The 17,136-nt window shown below is 43.0% G+C and overlaps 1 protein-coding gene across 3 annotated transcripts in view; it reads right to left on the minus strand.

Annotated features, from left to right (window-relative positions):
* MYO1C (myosin IC) overlaps nt 1-17,136 on the minus strand; it is a 58,871-nt gene that overhangs the window by 30,887 nt on the left and 10,848 nt on the right. The window contains exon 1 of one of the 3 annotated variants that reach the window (XM_055794179.1): nt 2,383-2,682. The exons of 1 other annotated variant lie outside the window; for it this stretch is intronic. In XM_055794179.1, the coding sequence (XP_055650154.1) occupies nt 2,383-2,400 (18 nt within the window). In that variant the 5' untranslated portion in view covers nt 2,401-2,682. Of the gene's footprint in view, nt 1-2,382; nt 2,683-17,136 lie in introns of those variants that run through there. One more of the 3 variants, XM_027791026.2, reaches the window with a different exon arrangement.

Here is a 17,136-nt window from a genome sequence, read left to right on the forward strand (position 1 = left end):
GTGAAAACAAAAATTTAATCTTTTGAAAAACAATAATGCAGGGTGCGGATGTTGCTGCAATTAATTATGACTCTCAATATATTAAACAATGACATTTAACATTGCAACATTTCGAATAGTAAGAATTCACCTAAGGAGCTCAAATGTAAATGAAAAATGCAAATTTTGATGGACAGAAACTAAAGCAAGCCATGGAGATTTCCAGGGCAAGCAGGTAATACAATTTGTTCAGTGCTTATAACGTAATTACATTTTCTAGACTTTACTTTTTTTGGCGGGGAGAGTAAGTTAGGAAAAAAGAGAAATAATTAGTAGTGAAAACAAAAAGGTATTTATAAGAACTGATTTGAAGGAGAGCAAAAATGTTCCCCCCTAAGAGGGGATGCTGATATTTCAATCAACAAGCTAAATATAAAATAGCAGTAAGAAAAAGGAACTAGGCAAACCAGAAAGATCACCAAGCCTGGAAAAGTAAATACACTAAATTTCTATATTTAGGGAGCTGACATTTTTGCTCCTGAACAGATGCCACAAGCTGTTGCTAGTTAAAAGATGCTGCTGATCACAGTACGCAGAGGACTACCTGTGACCTCGGGTCACAGGCCTGTGCAGCACACAGTAGCTTCAGAAGACAGATGGCTTAAAAAGCAAAAACTCAGATCACTGCCCTTCTGACTAAGTTTTGCCACTGACTCCCCAATCATACTGAGCAGGTGAGAGGGGAGCAGAAACAAACACTGGCCTACAGAGAAGGATCAGGGCATGACTTGCTCCCCCTGCCTCCCTGCTCGCAGCAATGGGGTGCTGAGCCTGCACCCCCAGCCACTGAACTGCTGTTCTATTCCCCTCCCAAGGCACACATCCTTTTACCTCTCTTACTATTACTACTATTACTACTACTCTCATACTTTCACCTCTCTACTACAACACTGCGGGTCTCACACGGTTACTACTGCAGCACTCTGCCCTTCCCCACACCAGATGTTGCCACCTTTTCCACTAGATTCCACACACCCCACACAGCCATTTCGGGCCATTATGTCTTTCAAAGATAGCAAAACTTTCCAACCAGAACAAGCACTCCAGTGCATTCCCAGGGCATGGGAAGGACACTTCCACACCCACATGTTCTCTCCGAGAATATCAAGCACCACCCTCCACAACATCACTGCTTATCACTCTCACGTTATCACATCTAAAAACCTTCCTCTATATCCACTGCTGTACAGAGGTCTGCTGGCTCCATCGTCCTCCATACCAACAGAAATCCAAGCGCTATCATCTCCACCTTCAAATGTGCTGCTGCAGGGAGGGACCAGGCAGGTCCTCCAGAAGCTCTGCGCTTCCCTTCATCCCTCAGGCCCTTTCTCAGGCAGCGGTCAATGCTAAACTATTTGGGAAAACATGCAGGGATCCCTAGACTGAGCAGGTTTGAGATGCTCCAGCCCCATGCTAACTCTTCTTCAACAGCCAGAGAACTGCTTAAATCTACAGACATGACGTTTTCAGTTCCTCTCTTCCTAAATTTGGTAACTATACCAATTAAAGCCTTGAACATTCTTATCCAGTCAAAAGCCCACACACTTTTTTATAATGCTCCCTCATTCTTGACCTTAACATCTTCCAGTGTCAGTGAATTCCATGACCCAATTATGCATTGCACGAAAATCATCTTTGCATCTCTTTGGCAACTTTTAACTTAACTGAATGTCCCTCTTCCTGCGTTACAACACAGCTCATGATCTGCCTTCTCTGTGGCACTACCGCATATATGTGTTTGGATTTCCTCCTCTCTTACTCATCTCATTTTCCAAGTAACAATCCTAGTCTTCTCAACCTTTTGCCACATACTCGTTTTTCTAATCTCCCGGTGGTTGTCCTGCAAAGCAGTACACAGACCCGGGCTTTCTGGTTGCCACTAAAATGTGGACAAAGATTTGCTGAAGTAAATACACCCTGGAGGAACTGCATGGCAAGGAGTCCTTAAGCAGGTATTTCCTGCCCTTCCCTCGGGTGGCAGTCAGGGAGAAAGAAGCCCATGTCCCCGGGAAGGACACAAGCAGAGCCCAGCACCAGTACCGTATGTACACAACCTCATGCCCCTTCCACCCAAGCAAAAGCTCCACCCTTTCTTCTCCCCCAAGGCAGCTTTCCCCCTCTCTTCCCACTTTCCCGAGTCCCACCTTGGCTTCCTCCCCAAAACATGTGTTTCCTGGGGTTTTTATCCCCTTTCACATAACCTTCCAATGCAGGGGTCTTTCGCAAAGCAGGCTGAAGCATTTCACGTCCCTGCTGAAAAATTGAAAACTTATCTCCCTTCTTCTTGGACTAGCTACACATCTGAAAGCTGCAAACCCACCAGAACAGCTGAATAAATCTTACCGCGCCTCTGAACTTCATTTCTGCCTCCTGCCAGCTCCCGCAGCACTTGCAGAGACTTAGTTTACGCTGCTGCAAAAGCAGGAATCTGAGGACAAGTTCTCACTCTTCTGTCAGTTGCCTTTTTTTTTTTTTTTTTCATGACAATTTCGGTGCAGTCAGAATTCCCTCCCTCCCACCAGCTCCTACTGGAGCATCCTGGAGGGGGCGTTTTCCAAGGAGAGGGAGAGGAACTCTCCTCCCCTCCCAAAGAGGGGAGACCGACGCGCAGAGATCGAGAGCGGCATCCAAGCGAAGTCAGCTGTCCTCTGCCTGCAGCCTGCCTGCGGAGTCCCCGCTGCCCAATGACAGGGAAAAACGGAAAGAAAAGTCATCACAGGCGCTGAAAAACCTGGTGCCGAGCCCAGCACGCAAACCACAGCAAACAGGGCAGGAAGCGATATGCTCCATTACGGTGATTTTTGCGCTGAAACAGCAGCAGCAGCGAGAGGACTCCCCGAACCCACTCCCAAGTCACCCCAACCACAACAAAATCTCCCGGGTTTATAGTGACACCTGTAATCCCTCAGCAAACCAAAGGGCTACAGAGTCCAAAGTCAAGGCGTAGTTTGCCTTCTCTGCCCTTGCGAGGACTTAGCAGAGCAGCTCAGCAGTCTTTTATTCCAGAAACATTTTGAGACATCCACCCTCGGAACACCCTCTCTATATGGCGGTCCCCGAGACCCCTCTAACAAAATATAACAAAATAACCTGCACTGCCAAGTAAGACCCTTCCTAGCAGGACACAGTCAAGCTGCTGTTACCCTGTCTCCAGCCCTTGCAAACAGAAGAAGCACGTTTAGCTGTCTCTGAGGCCACCAGTGTTTGGTCTCATGCAAAAAAAAATAATGTCCACAGCTACACCTCGAGTGTGAAAACCCACCAGCAGCCAGAGATCAACTTTTTGACATAAGTCAAAATGTATATGCAGCCTTTGCTAGCTAGGGCAAAAGGCAATGGAAGGAAGCTGGAAGAAGGGAAATTCCAATGAGATACTGGGAAATTTTTTTCACAATGAGTGCTGTCAAATACTGGAACAGGGGCCCCAAGAAGTTGTGAAACTCCGTCCTTAGAGATATTTAAGACTCAACCAGACAATGTCTGAGCAACCTGATCTAAATTGGCCCTGCTTGGAAGTGGGGTTGGACCCAGAGCTCTCCACAGGCCCCTTCCAACCTAAAATTATTCTATGATTCAATTAATTATTTTCTTCCTCAAGGGTCTAAGCTATGCGTTCATCCTAAAACGAATTACAGGTATAGCAAATAAAGATACAGATCTCTGAGATGTGCCGATAGCACACTGCCCAGCAAAGAGCCCAGCCAAATATACCACCCTTCAGGTGCTCCAGGTCACAAGCAGCTCACATTATGAGCATACAGAGCTGCTGTCTGGCAGCTGCATGGGAGGCCAGGCAGACCCCTTGAAGATAAGCTCTGCCCTAAGCCAGGTGACTCTCCATTTCCAAGCATCAGTGATTAAAAAAAAATATAATAATAATAAAAAAAATCACTCAGTCATTTGATCTGACACATAGCAGCTAACAAAGAAGATAGGGTCTGTCAGCAAGTCTCCCAACAGAGATAATCACAACCTACACAAAGCATACTGCCACCCATTTCTCTTCATACCACCCTCCTAACAGACCCCCTCTTCAAATGATCTGGCCAAGAGCACCACAAATGACTACCAACTAGATGCAGGTTTAGCCACAGCATACAAGGCACCACACACACAAGGCAAAACACCTAACTTGCACCTGCAGCTTGGAAGGTCTCAAACTTCAGTCTAATACTACACTCATCAGATGAATTTTCAGAGGTCGTTTGCCCTAAATGCAAGTGGCCACACCTGCAGCGAGTAAACAAGCCCAATCCAAACAATGCCTAATTTTCCACCGGAACCTTATCAAAATTAGTGGGAATATAATCTTTCCTGCTGCACATGGTCTTCTGAAAAAAGACTACTGCAGACTCTCTCTTGCATCTGCTCAAATACTTCTGAAACTGAGGTATAACACTGAATGTCAGCTATTGTCACCAGTTCACTACCATAAGCAGATGAACAGAGGTGACAACTGAGTAACATCCTTTCATCATAAGATTCTTCTGAAGGATATTATTTATTTTACCTTGTTTTCTTTTTCCTTTTTGTTTTCCACTTCTAAGTGGGGAAGACTATTCTCACAATCATAGGATGAAGAAGAAAGTAGAAATAAAACAATTCCCTTTCTCCAAAAAGGCTCTCTGGCCCTTAGGTATATTAGTACCTGGTATCAGATACGATTGCAGGGCCCCAGGCAGCGTGCAGCACTACTGAGTGAGTCCTACTCTACATACCTGCCCAGAACCAACATTACAAGTACCTCAGCTGTTGGAATCCATTAAAAGCGGTCCCTCGTGGCAGTCATCACCCAGATTTTGCAGCACCATCAGGCAGATTCTCTAACCATTGAACATGCAGGGCCGTGAAATATTTCCCAAGCTCAAGTGCTGATACTGGCACTATCTGGAGTCAGCTCTGCTCAAAGTTTTTTTGAGTTGGTTTTGTTGTTTTCTTTTTTCAAAATGCCTGCTTTTCAAATTCTATTACAGAAAAGGTAAAGCCCTGCTTTAAAGTAAAAAGATGCAAAGCAAAAAGCTTTAAAGTAAAGCAAGTAAAGTAAAACAAGACTGTGCATGGCCACTGCTCAGACAGGAGGCTATTTAAAACTAAAGTAATGTGCTGCTGTCCGTGGTTCGGTGCAGCACTCCCCTCTAATTAACTCTGACCCAAGGCATTGATCCCAGAGATCCTGTGCTGTGGTGGATGTCATTCGTCACAGGAAGAATGTGCCAACTGTGACAAGGATTTGTGAGGAAGCTAGGGTAAAATTTCTGAAGAGTGCTGCAGTGCCACCAGCTTTTCTGCCCTCATCAGGTTCCATTTTGAAAAAATATTCTTAGTACTTCTCAATTCTTGCACAACTCGATTTGGCATGATTTTTATTCCCTTCTTATCATCAACGAACTGAGGAGTTAGGTGAATTATTAATGGAGGCAGCCTCAGGGCACATTTCAAAGGTAGGTTTAGCACTGGTCTGTGTTGGAACATTGAAAGAAACAGACAACGGTCCAAAGCCCTGCTCAGTGCAGAAGCACAGGGAAGATCAAAGGTAACAGAAGCTACGTTTCCCAAGCTGAGCCACGTTAGCCATTACTGAATCACGACAGCAAGCCCTGAGCCAGGAGTTTTCCAAGTATAATTAGAGCCGTAGCCTGGCGGCTTTAATTCTTCAGGAAGAGAATATCACTTCTCTACCATCATTCTTTAAATCAGTCTGGTTGTGGCCAAACAACAGAGTCAATAAAACTGACATTACAATTTTAAGTATCAGCACAGTTATCGTCACATTAATGACTTCACCTTTCTCGTAGTTTACACCTCCTAACACTTCTCAGAACACATCTCATCACTGAAAATACCACCTAAGAGAAGAACATACGGGAGCCCACTATTCAGAAGTACATTTTTTGCACATTTCCCTTGATTTTTTTTGTGCAGGTGAACCCTTTTATTTATTTATTCACTGGGAAGACCTTTACTCAAAATGCTTTTTTTCTGCAGCCAAACTACTGCCCAGCTCTTGGTGAGGAAAGGATGCCTGTGTGTGGGTTAGCCTAAATTGGGAGGGAAAAAGAAATCATTGGAAAGCAGAGATAACTTAGATAATGCTGATTTAAAAGATCTTGATCCTGGACTATTAAGGTGATAAAACCAGGTTCTTCCTTTCCAGTAATAGAGCCCAGCCCTTGTCTGTGATTTCTGCTGAGAATGGCTGGCTAGGTCTGTATCACTACTACAGGCAACTACAGGCAGAGGTATGAATCAAGTTTTCCAGGCCTCACCAGTTAGAAGTGACTCATACAAATCCTGGATTAGAGCACTGGGATTGCTCTGCTCGTTGCTGATAAGCAGCTGATTCCCTGCATAAAATTTCACATTCAAAGCAAGGGGACTGGAAACCTTTCCTGTCAGCCCTGCTCCGACAGGCTCGCAGTGTGTGACTTGCCAAGCTACAGCTTAAAAGCAGGGGCTCTACTGAAAGAAAGAGTTTGGCCCCATGAAACCAGCATCAGCAAACCAGTCTTCCCTTTTGCTGTGCAGATTTCACTGCACAATATCAATCCGGAGGCAAGAGATGCCGGCTTGGGTTTATGCTATTGAAAACCCAATGTGGATAGATAGCATCTACGTTCATCCAAAAGCAAAAAGATGGCAAGTGCATCTATCACTGTGTATCTTTTTTTTCTGGATTGTTAGAATATTCCTTATTTCTGCCTTGCAGAAGAACTACAGAGTAACACACACTCCATAATTAGAAAGCACTTGGCAAAGATACCATGGGAAACAAACCACCCTAAACAGGCCAGGAATTTGAAAGCCCTTCCTCTTGCAGGTCAGAGGAACGTCTTAAACAAAAAATAGAAATTTCTTGAACCTATCACATGCGTCTGCTGTCCAGACTATACTGATCTAAAACCGATTAAAATGCCTCACATTCCTAGGACCCCCTATAGCAGAAACTGGACATTCTGAAGGACATTTGGCCCACTGCTTAGGAAAAAAGCCCTGCTCCAGCAGAGGCTGAACATTTGACCGCACGATAACTGAATAAATCAATTTCCTGCTAAAGAACCAATACTAAGACTTGATAAGGAGGCAGAACCTCTTCCCCACACCAGTAGCTCTGCTAAGAACTGTTCTCCACCTTCTTTTTGTTTGTGTGATTGCATCTCCACTTTCCCCATGCAGAGTAGCCAGCTGTCCCCCAAACAAGCAGATAGGAACAGAAGCCTGGACACAGGACATTGGCTCCTGGAGACAAAACATTCCTGGTCAGTTATGAAACCAGAGACCTATAAAGGTTGAATCAAAATCCCATTATACTCACTCAAAAGGTGTCTCAAGATAGTAAAGCTCCTTAATTTCACTGCAAACTTCATGACATCACAAGTTCTCCAAATTCTCCGATTCTGTGTGAATGTGTTTGCACAAATACAGACAAAAGCTTAAAAATGTGTTAGGTGTGGCCAAAAGGGTTCAAAAAACCAGAAGACAAAGAATATTTAAATTATTATTTTGGATTCTAATTTATGCTTTGTAATGCCTAAAACTGTCAATACTGGTTTTGTTTGTTTCAAGAAAGCTTCAACAGTGAGAACACTAAACTTCTTTTCTTCCCAAGCCCAGTCTTTCACAAATAAACAAGAATATTAAAAAAACCCACAATGGAATATGACAAAAAAGAAGATAGAGATGCAGGCCTCTCCTTGGACTCCTCACTTTCTCTGTAAGCGCTGTTCACTATTTTGATACCTCTGATGACAGATGCATTTGAGAAACAGCCGATTAAAAAGCACATATGCCGTGCTCACATTTAGTTATGGCTCCCGCACACACACAATAATTCTGGGTCTATGACGTGAGTGAAAACCGAAACTGGGCTAATCTAACAAATTAAGATAAATTTTCCTTGTTGCTGCTCTCTCCTGAACCACTGAAACAGAAATGGATGACTGGCTTTGACAGTGACCACCAGAACAAAGTCCCACTTTATAATTACCAGATGCCCTTAATACGACGCCAGTTTGCCTCATGCATGTGGCTGCTCTCGCTCTGTCCCGCTCATACGCTGCCCTGTGGGTTGTTTTACAGGACTGCAAGACAGTCACCTCTTCAGCTGATTTTACAAATATACTCTACCCATTCTGAATCCGACAGTAATTGCTGAACTCGCTTCAATAGCAAAGAGTGTAAAAACAACAGGCAGTTTGATTGCTTTGCCCGTACTTTGATACAATCAATTTAAGCAGCTCCCCTGCAGAGTCTGTGGCAAGCACAAGAAGAGCTGTTCTGAGGGAGCTGTTAATACAAACAGCCTGACTCAGTTCAGCTGATGTGCATTCCTCCCAGCTGACTTTCTAAACAGTCACTCCCAGTGGCAGGACCTACATCTTCCTTTTAAGGGGAAAAAATGTTTTCACAGGAAAAATTAAGTGTTCAAAGCCTGTGCATATCTCTGTGCTTGCAGTGACCAATCTCTCCTTCAAAAACACGTTCTCATGGCACACAAAACAGAAACCTCTCCCTCCTTAATACAAAGTTGTTCCTGTTTTAACACAGCCATTAGCTTTCTATCAATACCCTGGCAGGTTGAGACGAAACATCCTATTGTACTACTTTTCACACAACCCAACATGAAAAAGAGAATTGGTTTTGCAAAGCATTAGGATGACTACATCTGAGAGAGAAAAACATGGCTGAGAAAGAGCAGGCAGAACTTACAGGCTGTAGACAACACTTTACAGCTCACATTGGTGGCTGACAGTTCCTATTCCTTCAAATTTCTTTTCCTGCATTTCTGAAAAGAGGCTTAGTGTTAGAAAGGGATTAAGACTGGAAAGCATATCATAACAAAAACTTCTTGTTCTATCGACACTAGATAAGGGAAGAGTGAACACTGGTGGTTTGCCTGCATGTTAGATGAAGGAAACAGGATTTCCCTCTGCTACTCCCTGAGCAAGATCCCAAGGAAGTGTTTCTAATAATAGGAAATTACTATATAAGGCCAGATCACCACTAAACTGTTTGCAGTCTGGAAAAGAAGAACATGCAAGAGTACCGAGGAGGGACATAACTGGCAGAGCAGGGCTCTTCACTCATCAGTATTCTCCAGGAAGGCAGCATGCAGTATCCTAAGGTTCCCCTCCATAGAGATGGACAGCACTTAATCTGTGACTTCTCCTGAGCAGGGCGGGGCCTCTCCCAACAGCCCAAACCCAGAAAACTAAAGGTAAAAATTAGAGCTGCTATGTCCTTTTTCTGTCATGCCCCTGCTTTTCTTCATGGGAGGAAAAAGACAGACTGAACAGGCTTTCAAACCTACAAAACAGTGCCTGCAAAGCAAGGCTGGGAACACCTCTGATACGGAAAGGGCACGAAAAGACCCAGCCATGTCCTAAAGCATGACGTGGCCAGTGCTCGTGCAGAAGGCAGGCTGACAGCTCCCCTACCTGCCCTTCCTGGGCAGTAGATCCATGGAGCACAACGGTTTGCTGCTGCGTTCAATCAACTCGACAGTTCTCTTATTTTATTTTAAACTGTAAGGATGTTGGGCACCTGTGGAAGGAGCCATTTAACTTAATTTTCAAAATGTTCCCACATAACAGTATCCATTAATGTCTCATGGGCTAGCAGGTTCAGCAGCAAACAGCTGCAGAAAGCTACACAAGCCGTGTACATCTCAGCAAAACTGTCAGACCGACTTCTGGCTGGAGCTGCAACTGTGGCTCCAACGCACACTTTTTACCATCACTTCAGCAGGCACAAAACCTGTAAGCCCAGTTAAAGACAGATTTTCCTTCTTCTTACACAAATGAAAGGGAGTTCCTACAACAATGCTCACAAAGACCTCCTTTGGATGAAGTGATATAACTGGAACGTTTCCCTGTGATCCACAGTGAGGGGTATCTTTCCATCTCTGCTTTGTCTTTGGATAAGGCCAGAAGCTCGCAGCTCCCAGTGGAGAGAAGCTTGCTGAGCAAACACAGTCTGACACAGTCCCATAGCTGCCACAGAAATGAGTACAATATAAATTCCTAGACAAGTTTATCACCCAGACTTTTTTTTCTGACAGCAATAGATGTTTGTGACAAAATGTACAAATAATTTTGTATCTGTAGCCCTGCAACACCCTATCTCTCTTCTGCCGACAAACACAGTCCCTGCTGAGTTGCACAGCTCCTAGTGGAACCTGAGGCCAAATCCCAACCAAGATTTCAACTTGTTAGCTGGTAAGATCTCCCCGAGCTGAAATGGTCGGTTTGCCACAGCGAAGTTAAGCCAAAAGCCTTAAAAAAAGCAAGCTAGGCTACCCTTATGAAAGACTCATTGATGAGACAGTAAGACAGTTTTGTCAGCAGAAACACTCTTCTACACCACAGCCATCAGCAGCTTCATATTCCCAGTAACGTGGCTGAGATTTACCATTTCCTATACTGTTCCAGAGGATTGCTCCAGTGTAACCAGGCTCTCAGGTGCGTCCTTCACTGGTTGCTCTTACCTTGCCCTTGTCCCCATACTATCTGGCCAGAAAAGGGTGTGCGCTCCAGGGTGTGTCAAGCTTTCCAGGGCATATAGCAATTCTGTCCCAAGAGGATGTTTCACGTTTGACTTATCTTTAGGGACATCTTGATTTCTGAACATTTTTAAACTGACCTTTAATTTTTGTCCAATTAAATACTTCCCATTTTTGCCTGCACAACGAGGGAGAAAACAAGTGCAGGCAGCAGGCAGGTTTTTTTTTTTCTGAACCAGTAAACATCAGTAGTTATGACTCAAGAGAAAACTAACTACAAGAAAAAAGAAAGCATTCATATTAAATACCCTTGTGCCTCTTTTCTCATGTAATAACTGCTCCATAACAACCGTAATGCAATTCAGAAATATAGCCTGTGCTGGTATTTTTTGTGGTCAGTGGTATCTGAAAGTTAATTAATTTTGCAAAAAACGATGTCTGGGGAAGTAGCTCCCTGTGCATTCGAGTCAGTTCAAAGTCTCAGCTTTAAGCCTGGGCCCTAATCCTGTTGTCATCTCCACTTACTTTTCATGACAAGTCAAAGGATGCAGTCACTAAATTGTTTGTTCAGTTTCAAAAAGTCTGCCCCAGGAGAAATAAGGTATTTGACTTGGCTCTAAAAAGTGAGAAGAATCACAGGTATGAGACTAGGAGTCTGAAAGCAGAGATCAACCATCCCTACTAATGTTATATTAACAAGATCCCAAGTTTCCCCCGTGCCACCAACGATGATTGTAAAATTCTTCTCTAAATATAGGAATTGTCTGTTTACAACTGCTGACACCAAAACAGTAAGCTTAAGTTGCTTTATTTTCTTTAGTGGGCTAAATCTGAAATCTAGAGAAGGCTACCTAAATTACATTATTTTTAATTGTGTCAACACGACTCATTTTACAGAAGTCCAAATAACAGATTTATCTTCTATATCATACTGCTTTATAGGAAACAACTAAAACTTGACTGACTTGTCCTATGCTGTTCTTTTTTCTTTTAATTGACAACTTTCATCAATGCAGTTTTGCATTCGAACAAACCACACCCAAACCCAGACCATTTGGTATTGTGAAAAATAGTCTAAAAAGGAAATACCTCCCTCCAAAAGAGCCAAATGAAATTGTTTCTTTTAGTCAACATCAAGTTTTTCCTTTTCATAAAGTCTGAATGAAGCTATTGTTGAACTCCTAGTTTGCTGTCAAAACCATGAACTTTTCTGCTGTGTGGAGACTGGAGCACAGGTTACTATCTAGATTTTATTAGTATATTCAAGCTTCCTATGTCAGAAATAAAGGCCAAATGGCTAAACTTTCCTGAAAGGCACAGGACAGAGGATTCCATATGGAATATATTTCCTGAAATTCTGAGTCTTTTTATTAAAGAGCTTGTAAATGACCGATGCCCCAACAATTACTCCCACCCCCCACTCCTATTAGTGTAATAACAAATTCTCTATTATAGAAAGTTCACAGTAGCAAAAAGATATACGTATCAGTATAAATCGTATCCCAAATTTAGGGAAATGTTGCTATGAGCAACATTTCATATTGGTACAATGGCATCTGTCACAGGTTTGTTCCATGTAATTATACATTCCTTAAGGAAAAAAAAAACACATGCCAATCTGCAAGTATTTTTGCAACATTTCATTCTGAATCCAGAAGCAGGTGATACCTGGGAGAAACAAGTTCTTATTTTCCTTCTGGGTGTGACTCTTTTTTAATGCAAACTTAGCAATACTGTAAGCAAACTACCACGCGGAGCCAAGTTCTGTGAGCCCAGAAAAAGGCCACATTCAATGCTTCAAACATTCAAACAAGTGGAGTACTTTTTAATTTGATGATTTCTAAGTGTAGAGTTTACAGGCACAATTTGTACTTCCACCACTTCTTTCTCTGTCCCAAACTGACTTTGTTGGCCTAAGGCAAGCAGTTATTTTGGGACAATGAAAAGATATAAATAAGTTCTAATAAAACTATTAGGAACACATATGGTACTGAAGTTCTTTCAAACCCTTCTTTGTTAAGGGAACAAAGAGCATTTTAACATTTATTGTGATGGCATAAGTCCCCTATGAAAAGTTTAAGAGTTTCAACAGCAGTCTGGAGTAAAGCTAGATCATGAACCCAAAATAAGAACATCCAATGATCTGTAGAAATTCCAGATTATGCTGAAAGAAATGGCCCAAGCAGTTTCCAAAAGCAGACGAAAGAAAAGTAGACACACAGTGCAGACTGGCGATTTGGCAGCGTGTCAGACTTGAGGCCTGGCAACCAACAGGAGCACGTGGGCAGATGATATTGCAGCTGGCTTATGTCTGAGCTGCTTCCCTTTACCCTGCCTATTCTGTTGCTTCTGAAAAGGAGGGTAAAAGACACCAGATGAAGGGTATTGTCTGAGGTAATCTTCTGACCAGCCTGACAGTACCCCAAAGATCCCACAGTGAACAAAGTCTTTAATGTTTTTGTGAATTGCAAGCATTTTTATCCAAAAATAGATATATCCTCAGTTAACAGTAAACCAGCAATGATGTGAGTTGCCATCACATTGGCAAAAGTATTCCAGAATGCCTGGAAAATACAGACATCATTTCAGGACATCACACATCCACCGGCACCAGCTTGCACTCATCAAGCAAACCAGAATGTTGTTTTCCAACATTTTAAAACCTGATACTCCTATTCAATCAAAACTACATTAAATCAAGATTTTTTTTTTAAGTAAAAGAAGAAGTAATCATATTTATGTTAAATAAAAATCATTGGCTTGCAACTTAGTAAGCATCCTTTGAAGTGTAAGGATTATCTCATCTCTGAGACATGATTTCAACTCCCTGCTCACTCAGAGGAACTACACTATCCTGCTCACTGCATTCTCAAGATTTTCTGCATTATCAGAAACACAGATTTAATCAAAAACAAAGACAAAATACACACTAAAGATTAATCAAGGAGCCCATTCCTTTGTGGTTCTCAGGAACGCACGTTCCACATCTGGATAAACATGGACCTATGCAGTGAATGGAAACATTCATTCCCCAGCTGTGTCTAGGTCCAAATCCTTCCTTTCTCTCTTATTATTTACTTACAGTCCTACACTGGGTGGTAGAAAAACTGCATAAATCCTGCTGAGGCAGACAAAACAGGTAGCTGCAGGCAGGCCCAGCAATCTTCCTATTGACCCTTTACATCTACCATACAAACAAAAACTTCTGGGCTGTGATCTCCAACCCAAATGAGAGATCCTGAAGGAATTCCCACAGCTCCTGTTACTTGGCTATAATCAGCTGGTTGTGGCATTAACAGAAATACCAACTGTCCCACAGCATTCTGCTCTCGGTCAGAAGACGAGGACTGGCACCCCTAAGAATAAGACATAGGAAAAGGGAAGCATCCACTTGTGCTGACGCAGATAACGAGCACGTCATCAAAAAAGTGAAAGGTAATCCTTCTGCCTTGTAGTACGTAGGTGGGAGCTCTCTCCACATACAGCCACATCATGCTTGAAGTGCATGGATTCGGAGATCTCAGGGAAGTTGGCGATCTTCTGATCTTTTGTTCTGATGCTATCTGAGGAAACCCTACCGAAACCCAGCTGTCCATGGCAGCTAGGACAACAGGAACTGTCAGAAGTGTCATCTCACTGGGAAGGAAACACTTTCTTTCCTCTGCTTTGACAGGCATAGATCCTCTAGGTCCCCCTGGGGAAAGTGAGTGATGCAGGGCCATGAGGGAATCTGAGCTCTAACCTGAAAGAAGGCTCCAAGAGTCTCAATAATAGCTATCTCCCATAGAAAAATCAATACGTGTTATCAAAGCCTATAACGTAAGAAATACATACAAAACACAGGCAGCAGCTTTCATTCCTTTGCTTAAATTTTTCCGTTTAACAGCTCTCAAATACTGTCAGCATCATTTGCTATCGTAGCAACAACATGAGCTCAGCCTTAGCCGCTCCACAATAACGGGAGGAGACTGCAAAGAGCTGATAGAGTGTGCGTGGCAAGCCCCAGATTAACCCTGCTTCACTGAGGTCAGCGGGAGCTCTGCCATCAGCTTCAGTTGTGTTGGAGTACAGCTGTGGTGGGAAAAAAGGTGAAGCTCTTTCATATCACCTAAAGAAAAGCATCAAAACGTAAGGGTTTGTTTCAGGAGCTATTGTTTGTATGGCTGAATTAGAAAACAGAGGGACACAGGGAAGTTCATCACTGTAAATTATTGATCCACTGCTTTCTAGACATTGAAACTGGTAATTAAACAAATGGTAAAAAGATACTTCATCAATTATGGAGGTGTCACTTTAAATTACACTTGCTCCAGGATGAATAAAACGGAGATTAAATGCTATGGGTACTTCTTCATGCCAGCTTGTTGTTCAAAATCCTTGCTACAACATTGATTTTAATTCTCTTACATTGCTGCTTCAGAGCTGCATGCTCTTTGCACTTACTAAGCTAGATAAGGGAAAATGAGAGCTTTTGTTTCACCTTTTTTTTTTTTTTTTTCTCCCCACACAATGTCCAGAAAGAACAGTCCCATGGTCAAGAGAGAGAATGTGGAGCTCAGACTAGTGTGATCCCTTTTCTGCTCAACATGTTTAGGTTATACTGCCGTAAGTCAAGGCCACAGCCTCTATGACAACAGCCCTCCCTCAAAAATCAGACAAAAAACAACAAAAAAAAGTTTTGTCTACGAACAGCCAGTTGTGAAATCTGTGAAGTGCTGCGTAGGTCTTACGGTTTTTAGAAAATATATACATGTGCGCACCCTCCACAACCTAAAATAGCACTGGCAAGCTGCTTCTGAAGCAACATGATGATGACACCAAAGATGACACCCTTTTAAGCAGAAATCACGTCACAATCATAACGGCTACTTAAATTTCATTTATGATAAATTTTTCTATCAGGGTGCACTTCTTACTGCATCAAGCTTAAAGTTATCTCTATTTCACATGTTTAATATTATATGAATGTTAAAATATACTTGACCTAATACTCCTTTTGAAGCAAAAACAACATCCAAAGAAGAGCTTGGCCATCTTGCAACTACTGGCACAGATGCTCTCTAAAGCCATTATTACATCTCTCAAATAGGTTTCACTCCAGGAAAGCATTTATTGAAGGCTGAGTTCATCAATTGATTGAGATAGGTCAGGGTGTATAAATATTCTACGTGAAAGACTGCATATGCAGCATAAGCAGCCAACTTAAAGGCGCATGCAAAAAACCCCTAACAGGTGGACACAGTTAGCATCCTTCACTGAGCAGAAGCAGCAGTGAAGCAATAATGCTAAGAGGCAAGATCAGGGAAACGAAAGTTACTGGTGGAGCCATAATCCTAGAAGTCAAAGATCTTGCGCTTGCCGTGGTGAAGTGGGGAAGGAGTGAAGGTGGGAGTTCAGAGAGGAAAGAGAGGGGACAAGGCGATGAACTGTAGGAATATGCTGGGGAAGCTGGAGATGAATGCATCAGCAGCTGATGGAAATCATCAAAAGCAGGAGATGAAGGCTGGACGGTAGCATTTTTGTGAAGGAAAGAACACCAGCTCTCGGTAGGGGGACAAGAGAATTAAAAGGCTGAGCTGACTCTCCCTACCGCTCCCCAAGTAATGAGGCTGAAGTGCAGGGAGAGCAAGCTCTGCTGTGGGCCTGATGCCAATTGCTCTATGCAGTTTTCCTTGCCTGTTCTAAGGAGAGTTACACAACGTGAGTCTTTATTCATAAGTGCCTGATGGCGTCCTGTGTATACAACAGCTCCTACCAGCAGAACAGTATTTGTGGGAAATGTTAGGAAGAGTGTCTAAGAGAGATAAAGCCTTTGAGTTGCAGACGAAGCTGCCAGCCCTCATTTCCAGCTTGTCAGAGCAAGTCCTTCTTGAAGTCAGCAGCCTGGAATGAAGAGAATCTGGCATTTGTGCATGTATGTATGGTTCAGACAGTCAGGGCGGAGCGGCTGACTTTAATCATACTTTCCACAATCGGGGGGGGGGGGGGGAGGTGGAGTGGGAGTGGCAAAGTACAGTGAGTGATGGGCATTATCTGCTATATATTCACAAATTCCTCTTCTTTGACTTTGTATTTCAAGCCTGACCTCCTTTCCTGCTTCCACTAGCCCCTAGAGGAGGAGGGGAAGGGCAAGCACACAGAACTGGAATTTGAGAGTCCTTCACATTCTCAGGATTCCCGGTGTCTGTGATAGGCAGCACAAAGGCAGCACACACTTGTCTGGTAATCTGACAAATTCCACATTCTGGAGAATTACTGGAACAGCTGATGGGTGACAGGAGTAGCTACATGCAGGTACTACCCTTCCCTGCAAAGCTGAACCTCTCTATTCCAAAAATCACTAAATCCAAGTGCTAACTCATTACTACCTCTGCTGCTCCAGCTTACCTGCTGGGTGATCATCTGTGTGTTTAGTATGCACATTTTAATGTTGTTTCTTTAATTGTCTTTTGCCAGAATATCTCTTTTTCTGGGCGAAAAAGAGTATCAATAAGGCATCTAAAAATATGGGCTTGCACTAGCAGCTGCCAAACTTTTTTAGTTTGTTATGAAGCCTCTTTAACAAGAGTGCTATGAAAAAGGAGCAAAGCTCCAAAACA

Source organism: Falco peregrinus, chromosome 2 (genome assembly GCF_023634155.1).
Source record: "Falco peregrinus isolate bFalPer1 chromosome 2, bFalPer1.pri, whole genome shotgun sequence".
NCBI classification, from domain to species: Eukaryota; Metazoa; Chordata; class Aves; order Falconiformes; family Falconidae; genus Falco; species Falco peregrinus.